An 11,879-nucleotide genomic window follows, 5' to 3' on the forward strand; every position below is an offset into this window, starting at 1 on the left:
TAAAAGGGGAGTGATGAGCTGCTCCCAGCCATCCCACCCCATTCTCTCCCCAGGGCTGGCACCCGGCATTCCGCACGTCCACGAGCCCTGGGCCGCGCAGGGCGGCAGTCGGGTGGGATTTGGTTCCAACCATCCAGCTGTCAGGACGTGCCGTGATTGTTTTAATGGCTTATTTCAGCTCGACCTAAATAAGCGACGAAGGGCAGAGGGCAAAGCTCTGACACACCCGTTCCCCCAAAACACAGTAGATGGCTCCGTGCTGACTGCCATGTCCCCTCTCCCGGCAGCCATCCCCGCCGCCACCTCGGCCCCCCATGCTCTTGGGAATGAGCACCTGCGGCAGGAAGGCGCTGACCCTGCTCAGCAGCGTGTTCGCCGTCTGCGGCCTCGGCCTCCTGGGCATCTCTGTCAGCACCGACTACTGGCTCTACCTGGAGGAGGGCATCATCCAGCCCCAAAACCAGACGGTGGAAATCAAACTGTCGCTGCACTCGGGGCTCTGGAGGGTCTGCTTTCTGGCAGGTATGGCCTCCCTCCCAAAAACATCCCCTGTAAGGTCATGTTTGCAGCGTGTCAGCATCGCACCCTGGGAAAGGGCTGGGGGAATAGGAGTTTTAGAGGCTGTGCCCATCTTTGCTTCCAAACTTAGGCACGACCTGAGTAATGCCATCGCGCCGTGCCCAGCTTTAATAGCCAGGCGGATCAACGTGCCTTGGCACGCAGGCTGTGGGCGCGTTCGCTGCCGCTGTGCCAGAGCCCGCTGCTCCCCGTCCCACTCCATCCCAGCGTCACAGCTGCAACGCCTCGGGCAGCAGCTCAGAACTTTCCCTTTTGTCCCTGCAACACTCAGATTCAGGTCAGCTGGACCGTTCCCTCCGTCCGTGCCAAGTTTGGTGGAGCGACTTGGCTGCAGGGACAGAGTTGGAATAAAACCCAAGGGAATGGGAATCTCAAAGTGATCGATCTGAAATGTCACGAAGTTTCCCCTGCTGCTTGGAAAAATTCAGGGGAGTGAGGAGCCCCAGTACTGCCCTGGGGTGACTTTCCTCCAGGGTTCCCCTTTTTTTATGCAAGGGAATCCTTTTGTGCAAGAGAGATGGTAGTTAAGAGATGCCTTTCTTCAGCCCCAAACACTGACACCCGAGATGGAAGCAGCGATAAAAAGCAAGATTGTTTTTATGCATGCACTGAAATTCGTTTTGAAACCACTCTCTCCCCCACCAAAAATCAACAGCTGAACACACCGCAGGAGTGACTTGGTCTGTGTCTGCTGCAGGTGAAGAGCGTGGCCGGTGCTTCACTATTGAGTATGTCATGCCCATGAACATCCAGCTGACCTCTGAATCCACAGTCAACGTCCTGAGTAAGTGGTCTGGTGGGGTCTTACTCCTTGCATCCTGTGAAGCACCAAAGGGTCACTAGGAACTCCCCTCAGAGAATCCTCATTGTGTCCTTGCCGAAGGAGCTCCTTGACAGTGCTACCATGCAGGGATGCAGCTATGGTTTTTCCTATGTGAATTACCCAATACTCTCCTAAACTTTCGGGAACATCCCTTTCCGATGGCAGGATGCTCCCAGCAGCTCTACATTGTACGATTTCCTTTCACTGGCTATTCAGCACTGATGTTTATGAAAGTGTTTGGCCATACAGTCTCCTCTCCATAATTAGCAGCTGTATTTATTCTGTAGCAGTCAATTTTACACATTACATAGAGGGATGAATTAAGGGTGGAGTGTCACAGTTCTCATGATGAATTATACAGTCATTTCTGATTTAATAAATAGAAGTGTTCAGCACACAGTTTTGCAGAGAAGCTAAAGAAAAATGCAGGTTCCAATGTTTTTTTCGTATGTAAAACTTCACCTAGAAACCCTCAGAAATGCAAATGTCAGCAGATGTTTCCACAGCCAGACAGAGTCACCTCTTTACTCAGCTCAATAGCAAAGACAGGAACAAACCCCTGCCAGGGGCTGAGAAGCAGCGCAGGGGCACCTGCCTTTGCAGGGAGTGAGGAAGGACCCAGCACGGTCAGGGGGCAGCAGGGCTGGAGCCATCCCACCCAACTGAGCCCATTTTCTCGCGCTGTGGGGGAACGATTGACCTGTTCTCGCTTCCCTTTGCTCCTCTCCCCCCAGAGATGATCCGCTCTGCCACCCCCTTCCCTCTGGTCAGCCTCTTCTTCATGTTCATCGGCTTCATCCTCAGCAACATTGGCCACATTCGGCCTCACAGGACCATCCTCGCCTTCGTCTCAGGGATATTCTTCATCCTGTCAGGTGAGTTTTGCTAGCCAGGTTTTCTCCTGAAAATCCTTGAGCGCTGACCACGTTGACTTTGTAGCTGCTCTCCCAACCTGCTGTGGTGGCTCCTTGTTGGAGTCACCACCCACGGGGGCTCCCGGCTCAGCCCTGCAGCCTGCTGGGGCTTTGCATGATGGAAAACCACCCACTGCAAGACTTGCCTGTGGCAGTGACGAGGAGATGTGGGGAAAACCCAGCACCCGTGCGGGAGCAGATGCTGAGGGAGAGGACAGCTCTCACGGCACGTGGGTCGCAGGAGAGATCTGAAGCTCCAAACTGCTCAGCTGGGATGTTTCTATATGAGACAAGGGAATGTTTTATTCATGGTGTTGTGCGAGTGTTAAACAACTAGCTGTGACAGCCAAGCTTTGAAGCCAGCTCCTACCCAGTGCACGTGGACTTGCCTGAGCACGTAACGGTTTGAGTGAAATGGGAGGAGAGCCCTGGGTTAGCTCAGCAGCAAAGCAGCCTCTTTCCCCAGTTATTTCAGGCACACTTGCACAGTTTCACACTTTCACTCCCAAGTCAGGTCTTAAAGGAAGGTGTTCCTTCAGCAGCTTTGTCCCTGAAGCGTTTCCCACTGTCCTTCTCTTTGGTTTCTCCCCAGGTCTGTCCCTCGTGGTGGGGCTGGTCCTCTACATATCCAGCATTAACGATGAGATGCTGAACAGGACCAAGGACTCGGAAACGTTCTTCAATTACAAATATGGATGGTCGTTTGCCTTCTCTGCCATCTCATTCCTTCTCACAGAGGTACCTGGGAGCTGTCACATCCCTGTTACGAGTGTATCCCGTTCTCAGGCGGGTGGGGGGAGATGAGGCTGTGAGCAAGAAGAGGACTCAGATGGGGTTTAAGGGAGGGCTATGAGAGTGGATATATGTAATGTGGTGGGAGACACATGCGGTGGGGACAAACCCTGAGCCCGGAGCACTGATGGGGCATTTGATCACGACTTGATGCAGAGCAGGGGTGCAGAGGACGAGACGTGGCTGTGCCACGTTATTTCCTGCAGGAACCTGGGGCACAGGGCAGTGAAGTGACTGTCCTCGGCAGCCCTTGTGCATCGGCAGCAGAGCAATAAGAGCTGTTCACGTGTTTGTTCCGTGGTGGTGGTGGTGGAGAAGGCAGCCGTTAGCAGGGCGAGCATCAGGCCGTGTCTCTCTCCCCTGCAGAGCGCCGGGGTGATGTCCGTTTACCTGTTCATGAAGCGATACACGGCCGAGGACATTTACCGACCTCACCCCGGCTTCTACCGCCCGCGTCTGAGCAACTGCTCCGACTACTCCGGGCAGTTCTTGCACCCGGACGCGTGGGCGCGGGGACGCAGCCCTTCGGATATCTCCAGCGAGGCGTCCCTGCAGATGAACAGTAACTACCCAGCTCTGCTCAAGTGCCCCGACTACGACCAGATGTCCTCGTCCCCGTGCTGAGCCCCGGCACCCCCCGCGCCCGCTCCCACCCAAGCGCCGACGGTCGCCACGTCCTGACTCCGTTTGTCATTTATTTTTTAGGCCGCTCGTTCAGGGCAATTCTCTATTTATAGGAGCGTAAATATAACCAGAGAGATTGGTTATATAACCAACAATGTAACCTAGAGAATTGGCATATTTTCTTTTCTTTGGTTTGGTTTGTTTTTTTTTTATTCTCCCCTGCATAACTAAAAATCTCGCCAAAGTCCTCTTCTTTCAGCTCATCCCGCTGAGCAAACAGCAGTTCTGCCTGGGGGATATATCCAGGGCTGGACTCAAGAGCAGAAAAAAGAAAATAGAGTAAAACTGAGAAAAAGAAAGTGCATTTTTTTTGGTTTAGGTAGGCTGCAAAAGTTTGTGCGTTTGACTTTGTCATTTAATTATAGATTTGCTGGCCTAAGTGCCGACAGGCGTAAAAGATTTATGTAAATTTCCAAGAAATAGCCATCGTTAGGAAAATATAAATTTTGTCTTGATTCAATATTTACTGATTGATATCTCTTGCTGCTGGATATCACTCTTGACCAGGCTGTAATGGGAAATAGCCATCTTTCTCGACGATACCTCAGCTGGCTTAGACACAAGCAGGTTGTTCTTTCTCTGTGGCCATTTGCAAACTTGCTTAAATATTCAGCCTGGAGGTACTACAGCCCTGGGGTGTCCGAGCTGTTGGGGTGGCTCAGGCACCCCCATTTCCTCCGCCATCCCATAGACTGGAGGTCTGAAGAGTAACTGGGAGAACTTCAGGACAGCATCGGGGGGAAAACTACCTAAAACCTTCCCACAGGAAATATTAGGCGCAGGATTTAGGGGGAATTATGGCCAGAAGCGCGAGTTATTTCAGTGCAAGGCGAGATCCCAAACCGGTGTGAAGTGATGTAGCTGAAATTAATGGCACTAGTCCACTGTAGCAAAGTAGTTGGCTTGTATTTCATTTTGGCAAGAAAATGTTTTAGCTGCTTTTTTTGTGTGTGTATAAACCTTAACTTGAGGTTTTAAGTCTTAAAATTTTATATGATGCTTTGACATTTCGGTCTTAGACAGCTGCCAGGGTGAGAGCATCACTCTGATTGAAAACAAAGGGCAGGGGAGGAAAAGGCTGCGCTCCCATGCGAGCCACGAGCTTGTCGCCTCACAGGAGAAAGAGCTTTGTCCAAACTTTATTTCTGTTCTTGTTATTTTAAACCTTTCTGAAAATTTCCTTTCTGCAAAACAAAATCCTCCAGGGATTCTTGGTATATTTGAGCTTGTTTTGTCTTACTGTAATTAAAACAAATAGAATATACGCACTTTTAACCTCATTTGTAGCCTACTGCGTAATGGATGTTGCACCTCTTTGTTATTATTTATTATTTATAAATACTCCAAAGCAGGGTGAAGTCCTGGTGCAGCACCTCTACTTGCATCGACTGGGACACCTGTCCCATGGGACCTCACTGCAGGTGTATCCAGCCAACTCTTGAACACGAGTATTTCCTCTCCAGTTCCTTCGGAGGAGCAAGCAACATAGATCTAGTGAATATCTAGTGTCACCCACTTCTAATTTGCTAAGTTTTAAAACCAGGGCATCTTTTTGTAGACACAGTTGTATTTACCCTTGGTTTTTATACCCTCAAGCATCTGTTTTCTTATTTTGAAACCCAGTTTGTAAGTTCTATGTGACAGGTTCACCGCTGGGAAGGTTCAAGCATTAAAGCACAACCCAGCCCCACCACCCAGCGACAAAGCTTGCGGGTCCTCATGTGTTCACCATCAGTTTTCCTCTGGAATCTCTATGTTTGGTGTGAATTAGGCTCCAAGAAAGCAGTGGAGTTCACAAGCGATGATCTTGCATTTCCCAGAGCCCAATCTAGTTTGCTGGGCTTGATGTTGCTGGTTTCTGGTGGCTCTTGCCCTTGATGGATCCTTTATATCCTCAGTCCTTTTTGGAAGGGGGACCTCTGGAATCACCAAAATCACCAATGCTCAGAGCACAAGGGCTGTCCCACACAGCTACGTTCCTGCACACCGGGGAGTCGTTCAGTGTGGTTAATCCTGTGCAGCATCGTGAGACATCCTTGTCTCCGAGTGGAATTTTCCTTTGTTCTGATTAAATACAGAATTATTCATTTTATAAATTAAAATGTCTGCCTACATAAGCAGAAGACATGAAAAAAACTTCACGCCTTCCTCAAAGCCCCAGAAGGTTTAGCAGAGTCCAGGGGCAAATTAGAAGAGTAATTATTTTAATTCACTGGAGAGATTGTCATCATGTGGCTGCATTTGTGAGCCCAGGAGTTGATGTGTTCTCCCAGTGAGCACAAGCCCTTCGTAAGTTTAGGACTAAAGAAATCTGTCAAAATAAGTGTTTGCTGTTGGTTGGGTAAATTCTGGTTTTGGGCAGGAAAATGTGGTTCTTGGTAAAGCCCCGGCAACAGTGGCTGTGCTGCCGGGTTGTGCTGCTGTCTCTTAGTGCCCGGCATGGCAGCAGCTCTCGCCATGGATGGCTGTGGGCCTCTAAAAGCAAGTATCACACCTTCCATGGCTGTGGGGACAGGAGCGTGGCTTGGGCAAGATGGTGGGGCGACCTACGGAGCCCAGCCACCCTGCGAGGTCCTTCTCCCCTGACCATCACCCCGAGGCTGATGTTCTCTGCACCAATAAATGCTCAATAAACAGCTGTAGTGCCACCTTAGGACACTGACTCATCGAAACGCCTCTCCCAGGCCTCTGGCATGGTTCCACCCCTCCTCGATCTCTGTTATGCCACATCCTTCGCTCCCCGAATGACACCACTCGGTTGCCTCCTTTGGTCTCTCTCCCACCCCCGTTTCGGTGCCAGCCTCGTGCTGGGTCCGTTCTGTGTCTGTCGCTTGGATTGCAATAAATGAAAAGTGGAGTTGGAGGATAAACAAATTTTTAGTTTAAACTAAGCTAAAACTGAAACAATTAAATTAGAGGTTTAACCCCTACAAGACTGAAGTCCTTAAACTCACCACCTCCGTGACAGACAAGTCGAGCTGCTCATGGGCCTGTAGGAAGGAAATTTCTCATCTGATGCTTTGCAGAAAATTGTTTGCACTTAGAAGCAAAAAAAATCTCATGTTTTGCGTGAATGACTAATTGATGTCTGACCCTTTGTGCATGCAGCTGTGTCTGCTTGAACTATAGGGTTAGAGCAAATTACCGGGATTACGGGTTCAATAAATCCCGGCGCTGCCTGATCCACGCACAGTTCACTGCTCCCTGGTGCTGCTCAGGACTGCAGCGGGCTGGAGCTTTTTCTGTCCCTGCCATCAGCCTCCCACACGGCACACACAGCACCTGGCAGCCTGGGTGCCATATGGAGCTCACGGCACTGGGAGGGATGGATGGATGGATGGATGGATGGTAACTGAAGAAACCGCACGTGGGAGGTGAGCGAGCCCCTAGCCCGCACAGCTCGGGGGAGGCTGGTCAGGAAGTCCATTCTGAGACTTTCTTAGGGAAGTCTTCTATTCTATTCTATTCTATTCTATTCTATTCTATTCTATTCTATTCTATTCTATTCTATTCTAATTTTAAAGTAACTCCTGGGAGCCACCCTCCCCCAGTGTGTTTGGGGGTTTTTAAATCAGATCTCCTTTCTGTAAGGTGGCATTTTGTGGCCTGTGTCTCCCAGGACATGAAAGCTTCTCTCTGACAGCATCTCCCCTCCCACCCAGGACATGCTCACCTCATTAACACCCTTACACCATGCCATTCCCATGGCCCCAGGTGTGATGGGGCCCTGGTGGGACCAGGCTCCATTTGCCCATTAGTTGGGAGCATCCTGAAAACCCTTATTGAATCATGAAGTTTGGATGCAAGAGATTTGTTGAAGACCAATCATGAGCAAGCAGTAATTAAGTAGCCAGGAATAAAAAGGCTGTGCTGGGTCATGTTCTTGCTTAGTTGCTGCTGGAGCTTGTGGCTTCAGAGCCTTTCCTTGCATGGTGGAGAAAAGTATCATTCTATATGTAAAACTACATATAGGTACAGCTGAAATGTCATCCCTGTGCAGGTGGACATGAGGAGCTACTGAGAAGGTTAAGGTGAGGCAAGAGCCCCCGTGGCCAGTAACCCCCCTCCCATCACACCAAGGGCACTGCTGAGCTGTTTTGGCTGCTGCTGTGTTAAGGTGAGGTTTGGGCAGGTGTTTTGGGGGAACCTGGTCCTGCTCTTGCCTGGGAGGATGACCTGGAGCTGTGGCTCGGGTGGGCAGAGGGAGAGCAAAGCCCTGCAGCTCAGGAGATACTTTCTGTCCTGTTTCTATTCTTGGTGTATCTCCAGCAGGGGGAAGGGGAGCCCAGCGAGAGGCCCTGAAACTGGGTGAGAAAAGCAAGGAGGGAGCTCTCCTCTGCACCATCCCGTGATCCACATCAGCCCTTTAACCTTCCCTTCTGTGAGTTGGCTGCACCACAGCTGTGCCCGTTAAAGCACCCTGCCTGCTTGGGGGGTGCCACCCCACCTGCCTGGCCATGGCTGGGGTGCTCAACTGACCTTTCTGCTGCACACCACAGGGTTTCTGTCTATCGCTGCTGTGTAGATACCAAGTTGTAACCTGTTCCCATGGATACAGCAGATTATAGAAAGGGAAGAGCTGCCTCCTTGCTTTACCTTCACGTAAGTCTTTACATACCTTAGGTTTTGGATTGTGACCTGAGCGGGCAGTGGTGATAATGGGCAGGCGATGGCTGCAGCAATTACCCTGTGTGCCTTTAATTGCAAACCAGTCTCCTGGCTGTAACCCTCGAACGGAAAGGTTAGGTGGCCATGGATGGCGTGGGACAGCCCATCATCTCGGCCTCCCTACGGCTGCAAAATATATCATTAGCAAAATATGTGTCCAGGTCACCTTGATTTTGGAGATGGGCACTGCAGTGCTGAGTAAGCTGCTCAGCTGTGTCCACCATGTCCCTACGGGTGACCCACGGGAGGGCCTTTGGCCAGTCAGTCATGCTGGCTTGTGCCACAGATGAATCCAGAGAAAACAGGGATGGGTGAGGAGGAGATGACGCTGTCAACAATGCTGTCCTGTAGCCTGGTGCCCAGCACTGTGGCCGGTATGTGGCATCATCGTGCCAACGTCCTCCTTGTTTTCACACCACTTCATCTTCAAGTCTCTGGATGATTCTTCAGTCAGGAAAAGACTCTTTAAATTATTATTGCAATTTGCAAAACGGAAAAGTAGTATTTCAACCAAAATATTATCCCCACCTGAATGTGTTGCCAGGCTCCCACCCCAAGAGCTGTGTTTGAGGAATATATTGGCTCCAACTGGATGTTTTCAAGGCCTGAGCAGTTTTTACTGTGGTGTTCTGAAGGCTCTGGCCAGCATTTTTAATCAAACCATCTCCGAAATCCCCAATCTCCTCCACTGCCGGTGAAAGGAGAAGTATTCACCCACAAATTGTGATGAATATGCCTTGAAAATATGCAGTGCCAGCATTCAAGGTTATTCCCCAATAAGCCATCGTTTTTGTCATCGTCTCTCGATAAATCTGCTGGCTGTGATGAGACGCAGCTACTTTCAATCTTTAATGTTAGAGCAGCGGGAATTCATGTTTCTAAGAGGAAAAACTGCACGTGAGTGGGCTGCGGAGAGGGGGTTTGGTGACTTGGGATCATTCAGATTTGCAGCTGCTTAAACTGAGGCTGATGCAGCTCAGGCTGCTCAAAGGGCCATGTGAGCTGGTGTTGCTGTGTTCCCTTCAAATTGCTCATTTTGGAACAAAGTCCGTGTTACCCGACTTAGTCCCAACTACCATCGAGCACCTGTAAATCTGCACGTGGACAAATCCCCCGACCTGAGCCTCAGCGCTCTGTTGCTGATCAACAAAGCGCGTAGGCACAGATTGAAATCCCTTGGACTCCAACAGGATCTGAATCGGAGCCAAAATTAAGCCCAAGCAAAGTGCTGGGCTGAAGAGCTGTCTTTGTGGGCATGTTTAAAAGCTCCTGGTAGTGGGCTGGTGGGATGGAGGAACTGGGATGTGTAAAAGAGGAGATGGTGCAAAGATGTGCCCATAAATGTCGTATTTCCCATAGTGATAACACCTTTAATGAGGTGCATGTTCATGAAAATATAACCCCGAGGTTCTCGGATCTGCCTGGCGCCCTGACACACACCAGCCTCTCACTGCAACCACGGCGGGGGGAACCTGCCAAGAAAGCTGAAAGGTGCTATTTAATTAATAGCAGCGAGTTTGAATAAGTACCAAAATGTCACTTGGTGAGCTCACCTCCACGGGGAAACGGGACCTTTCCGAAGCCGGGGGACGGCCGTCAGTGTCACGCACACGAGTGAGGAGCAGCAGTGCCTTAAGTCTCAGCGTGCCATCACGGCAGCGCAGGTCAGGTCCTGCTCATTTCTTTAGATTCAGTAAGGAAATTATGGTATGTAGGTTTAGCATAAGAGTGCTGTGTGGGCCTTAATGCTGGTTTCAGCTGTCTCCGGCTCGGCTCAGCAAAGGCTGCTGTACACGAGGGGATAAGTGAGGCATCTCATGGCATTCATGGCACTGCACCGTGCCCAGCCAACATCTTACATTGAAATAATACAGCTTTTAAAGCTGCCTTGCTTCAATACCAGACTAGTTCAAATATCCGAGAGAAAGGTATTATCTACCCTTGAAAAGCAAATTGTGTTTTATTTTAGCAGGAATTACAGGGTCTGTTTCTTGATAGAGCATCCCTAGTTCCTGCTGTGCTTAACGAACTTCAGAATGACTGTTTGTCCAGGACAATGGGATTATATATTATTTAGTACAATTATTCATAATTTAGATAAACAGAGAAGGTTTCTCTAGCAGTGCAGAACATGCACACGTAAAATCCCCGTCAAATTATTTATTTCCATATAAATTATGTACTGTCAAAACTGCTCTACTGATCTGAAGGTTAAAAGCTTCATCAGGAAAATGTAGCAGCTCCCCGTCATTTCAATCAGAATGTGATTATTTACAGAAAAAAGCAGCCTGGTGGTTGTGGATTTCTTATTGATCTGCTTCAGCATCTCTGTCTGGCTTAGAACAGTTGAAATAAATGAAGCAAAAATACAAACCTACAGTTGTTTTATCTTTCCATAGAAAGTAGGTCATATCCCCAACCAAGCTGTATTTTATTCATGTAAATACATTTTTACAATTAAAAATGCAATAAAAAACTATGTTCATGTCAACAGAGCTGAGCTTACTGAAACTGGGTGAGGGCTGACGGACGGGTTTCCTCGGGGCACTGGACAGGCAGGTCCTGCAGACCATGGATCTGGGGTCCCGAACCACCAGCCTGGGAGCAGGAACGCCGAGTGGAGCAGGAGAGGAGTGAAAGCTCTTAAAGCTCTCCAGATTGAGCTCCATATAGGAATAATTACGGCTGCTATTTTAAGAAGTTGCTTAATAACGTTAAACCGATGACAGCCTGAGATTATAACACTGCCACCTCCACACTCCTGGGGGCTTTTTCTTTTCTTTTTTTCCCCCTCTCTATCAGCTCTGGTATATTTGCATTTTTCCAAGCCTGTTTTACCAATTAACATTCTCAAAAGGCTCTTGAGCAAGCTGGGAATTGCTTTATACAAGGGGAGAACTGAGGCACTGAAGCACGACAGCAAAGTTGTTGGCCCTTCTCCTGGAGGGTGCCTAGAGAGTGCACAAGTGTGTTCATGAGCAGTATCTGCATTTTCATTTGTTCCAGTAAAATGTTTTGGAGTAGATCAGAGCTGCTTCCGATGGGGCTGAGAGGTGACCCCACAGGTAGGACTCCGTGCAGTGACCATGGGAAAACACACCTCTGCCGTAAACCGTGGTTCGGCTGCCTCAGTTTCCCTATTTATAAAACAGAAACCGTATTATTGATCGACGTGTTGGTACTTCGGGAACTTTGGATGAAACGTCTTGTCCTTTGTATGTGTACAGATAATTAATAATGTTTTTTTCTGGAGGTTTAACGTTCTGTTTGTGCTGCATGGTGATGAGCACTGAGCTCCTCCCGGCAGGGTGCTCCCTCCCCAGTGCGAGGCTGTGTCTTACCACTGCAAGAGAAATTGGAGCTGCTTATAGAAACTGCCGAAAGAGGGATGTCAGGGCTGTCTTAGGGACCTGCACTGC

At 49.4% G+C, this 11,879-nt stretch overlaps 1 protein-coding gene across 1 annotated transcript; it reads left to right on the forward strand.

The window, feature by feature from the left end:
- The first annotated feature begins 314 nt into the window (after nt 1-314).
- CACNG5 (calcium voltage-gated channel auxiliary subunit gamma 5) lies at nt 315-3,732 on the forward strand. The gene is made up of 5 exons (XM_009978620.2): nt 315-522; nt 1,277-1,363; nt 2,137-2,277; nt 2,909-3,054; nt 3,475-3,732. The coding sequence occupies exons 1-5, from the start codon at nt 315-317 to the stop codon at nt 3,730-3,732; spliced, it is 840 nt and encodes a 279-aa protein (XP_009976922.1).
- The last annotated feature ends 8,147 nt before the right edge of the window (nt 3,733-11,879 follow it).

This window comes from Tauraco erythrolophus, chromosome 20 (genome assembly GCF_009769465.1).
Source record: "Tauraco erythrolophus isolate bTauEry1 chromosome 20, bTauEry1.pri, whole genome shotgun sequence".
Classification (NCBI taxonomy): domain Eukaryota; kingdom Metazoa; phylum Chordata; class Aves; order Musophagiformes; family Musophagidae; genus Tauraco; species Tauraco erythrolophus.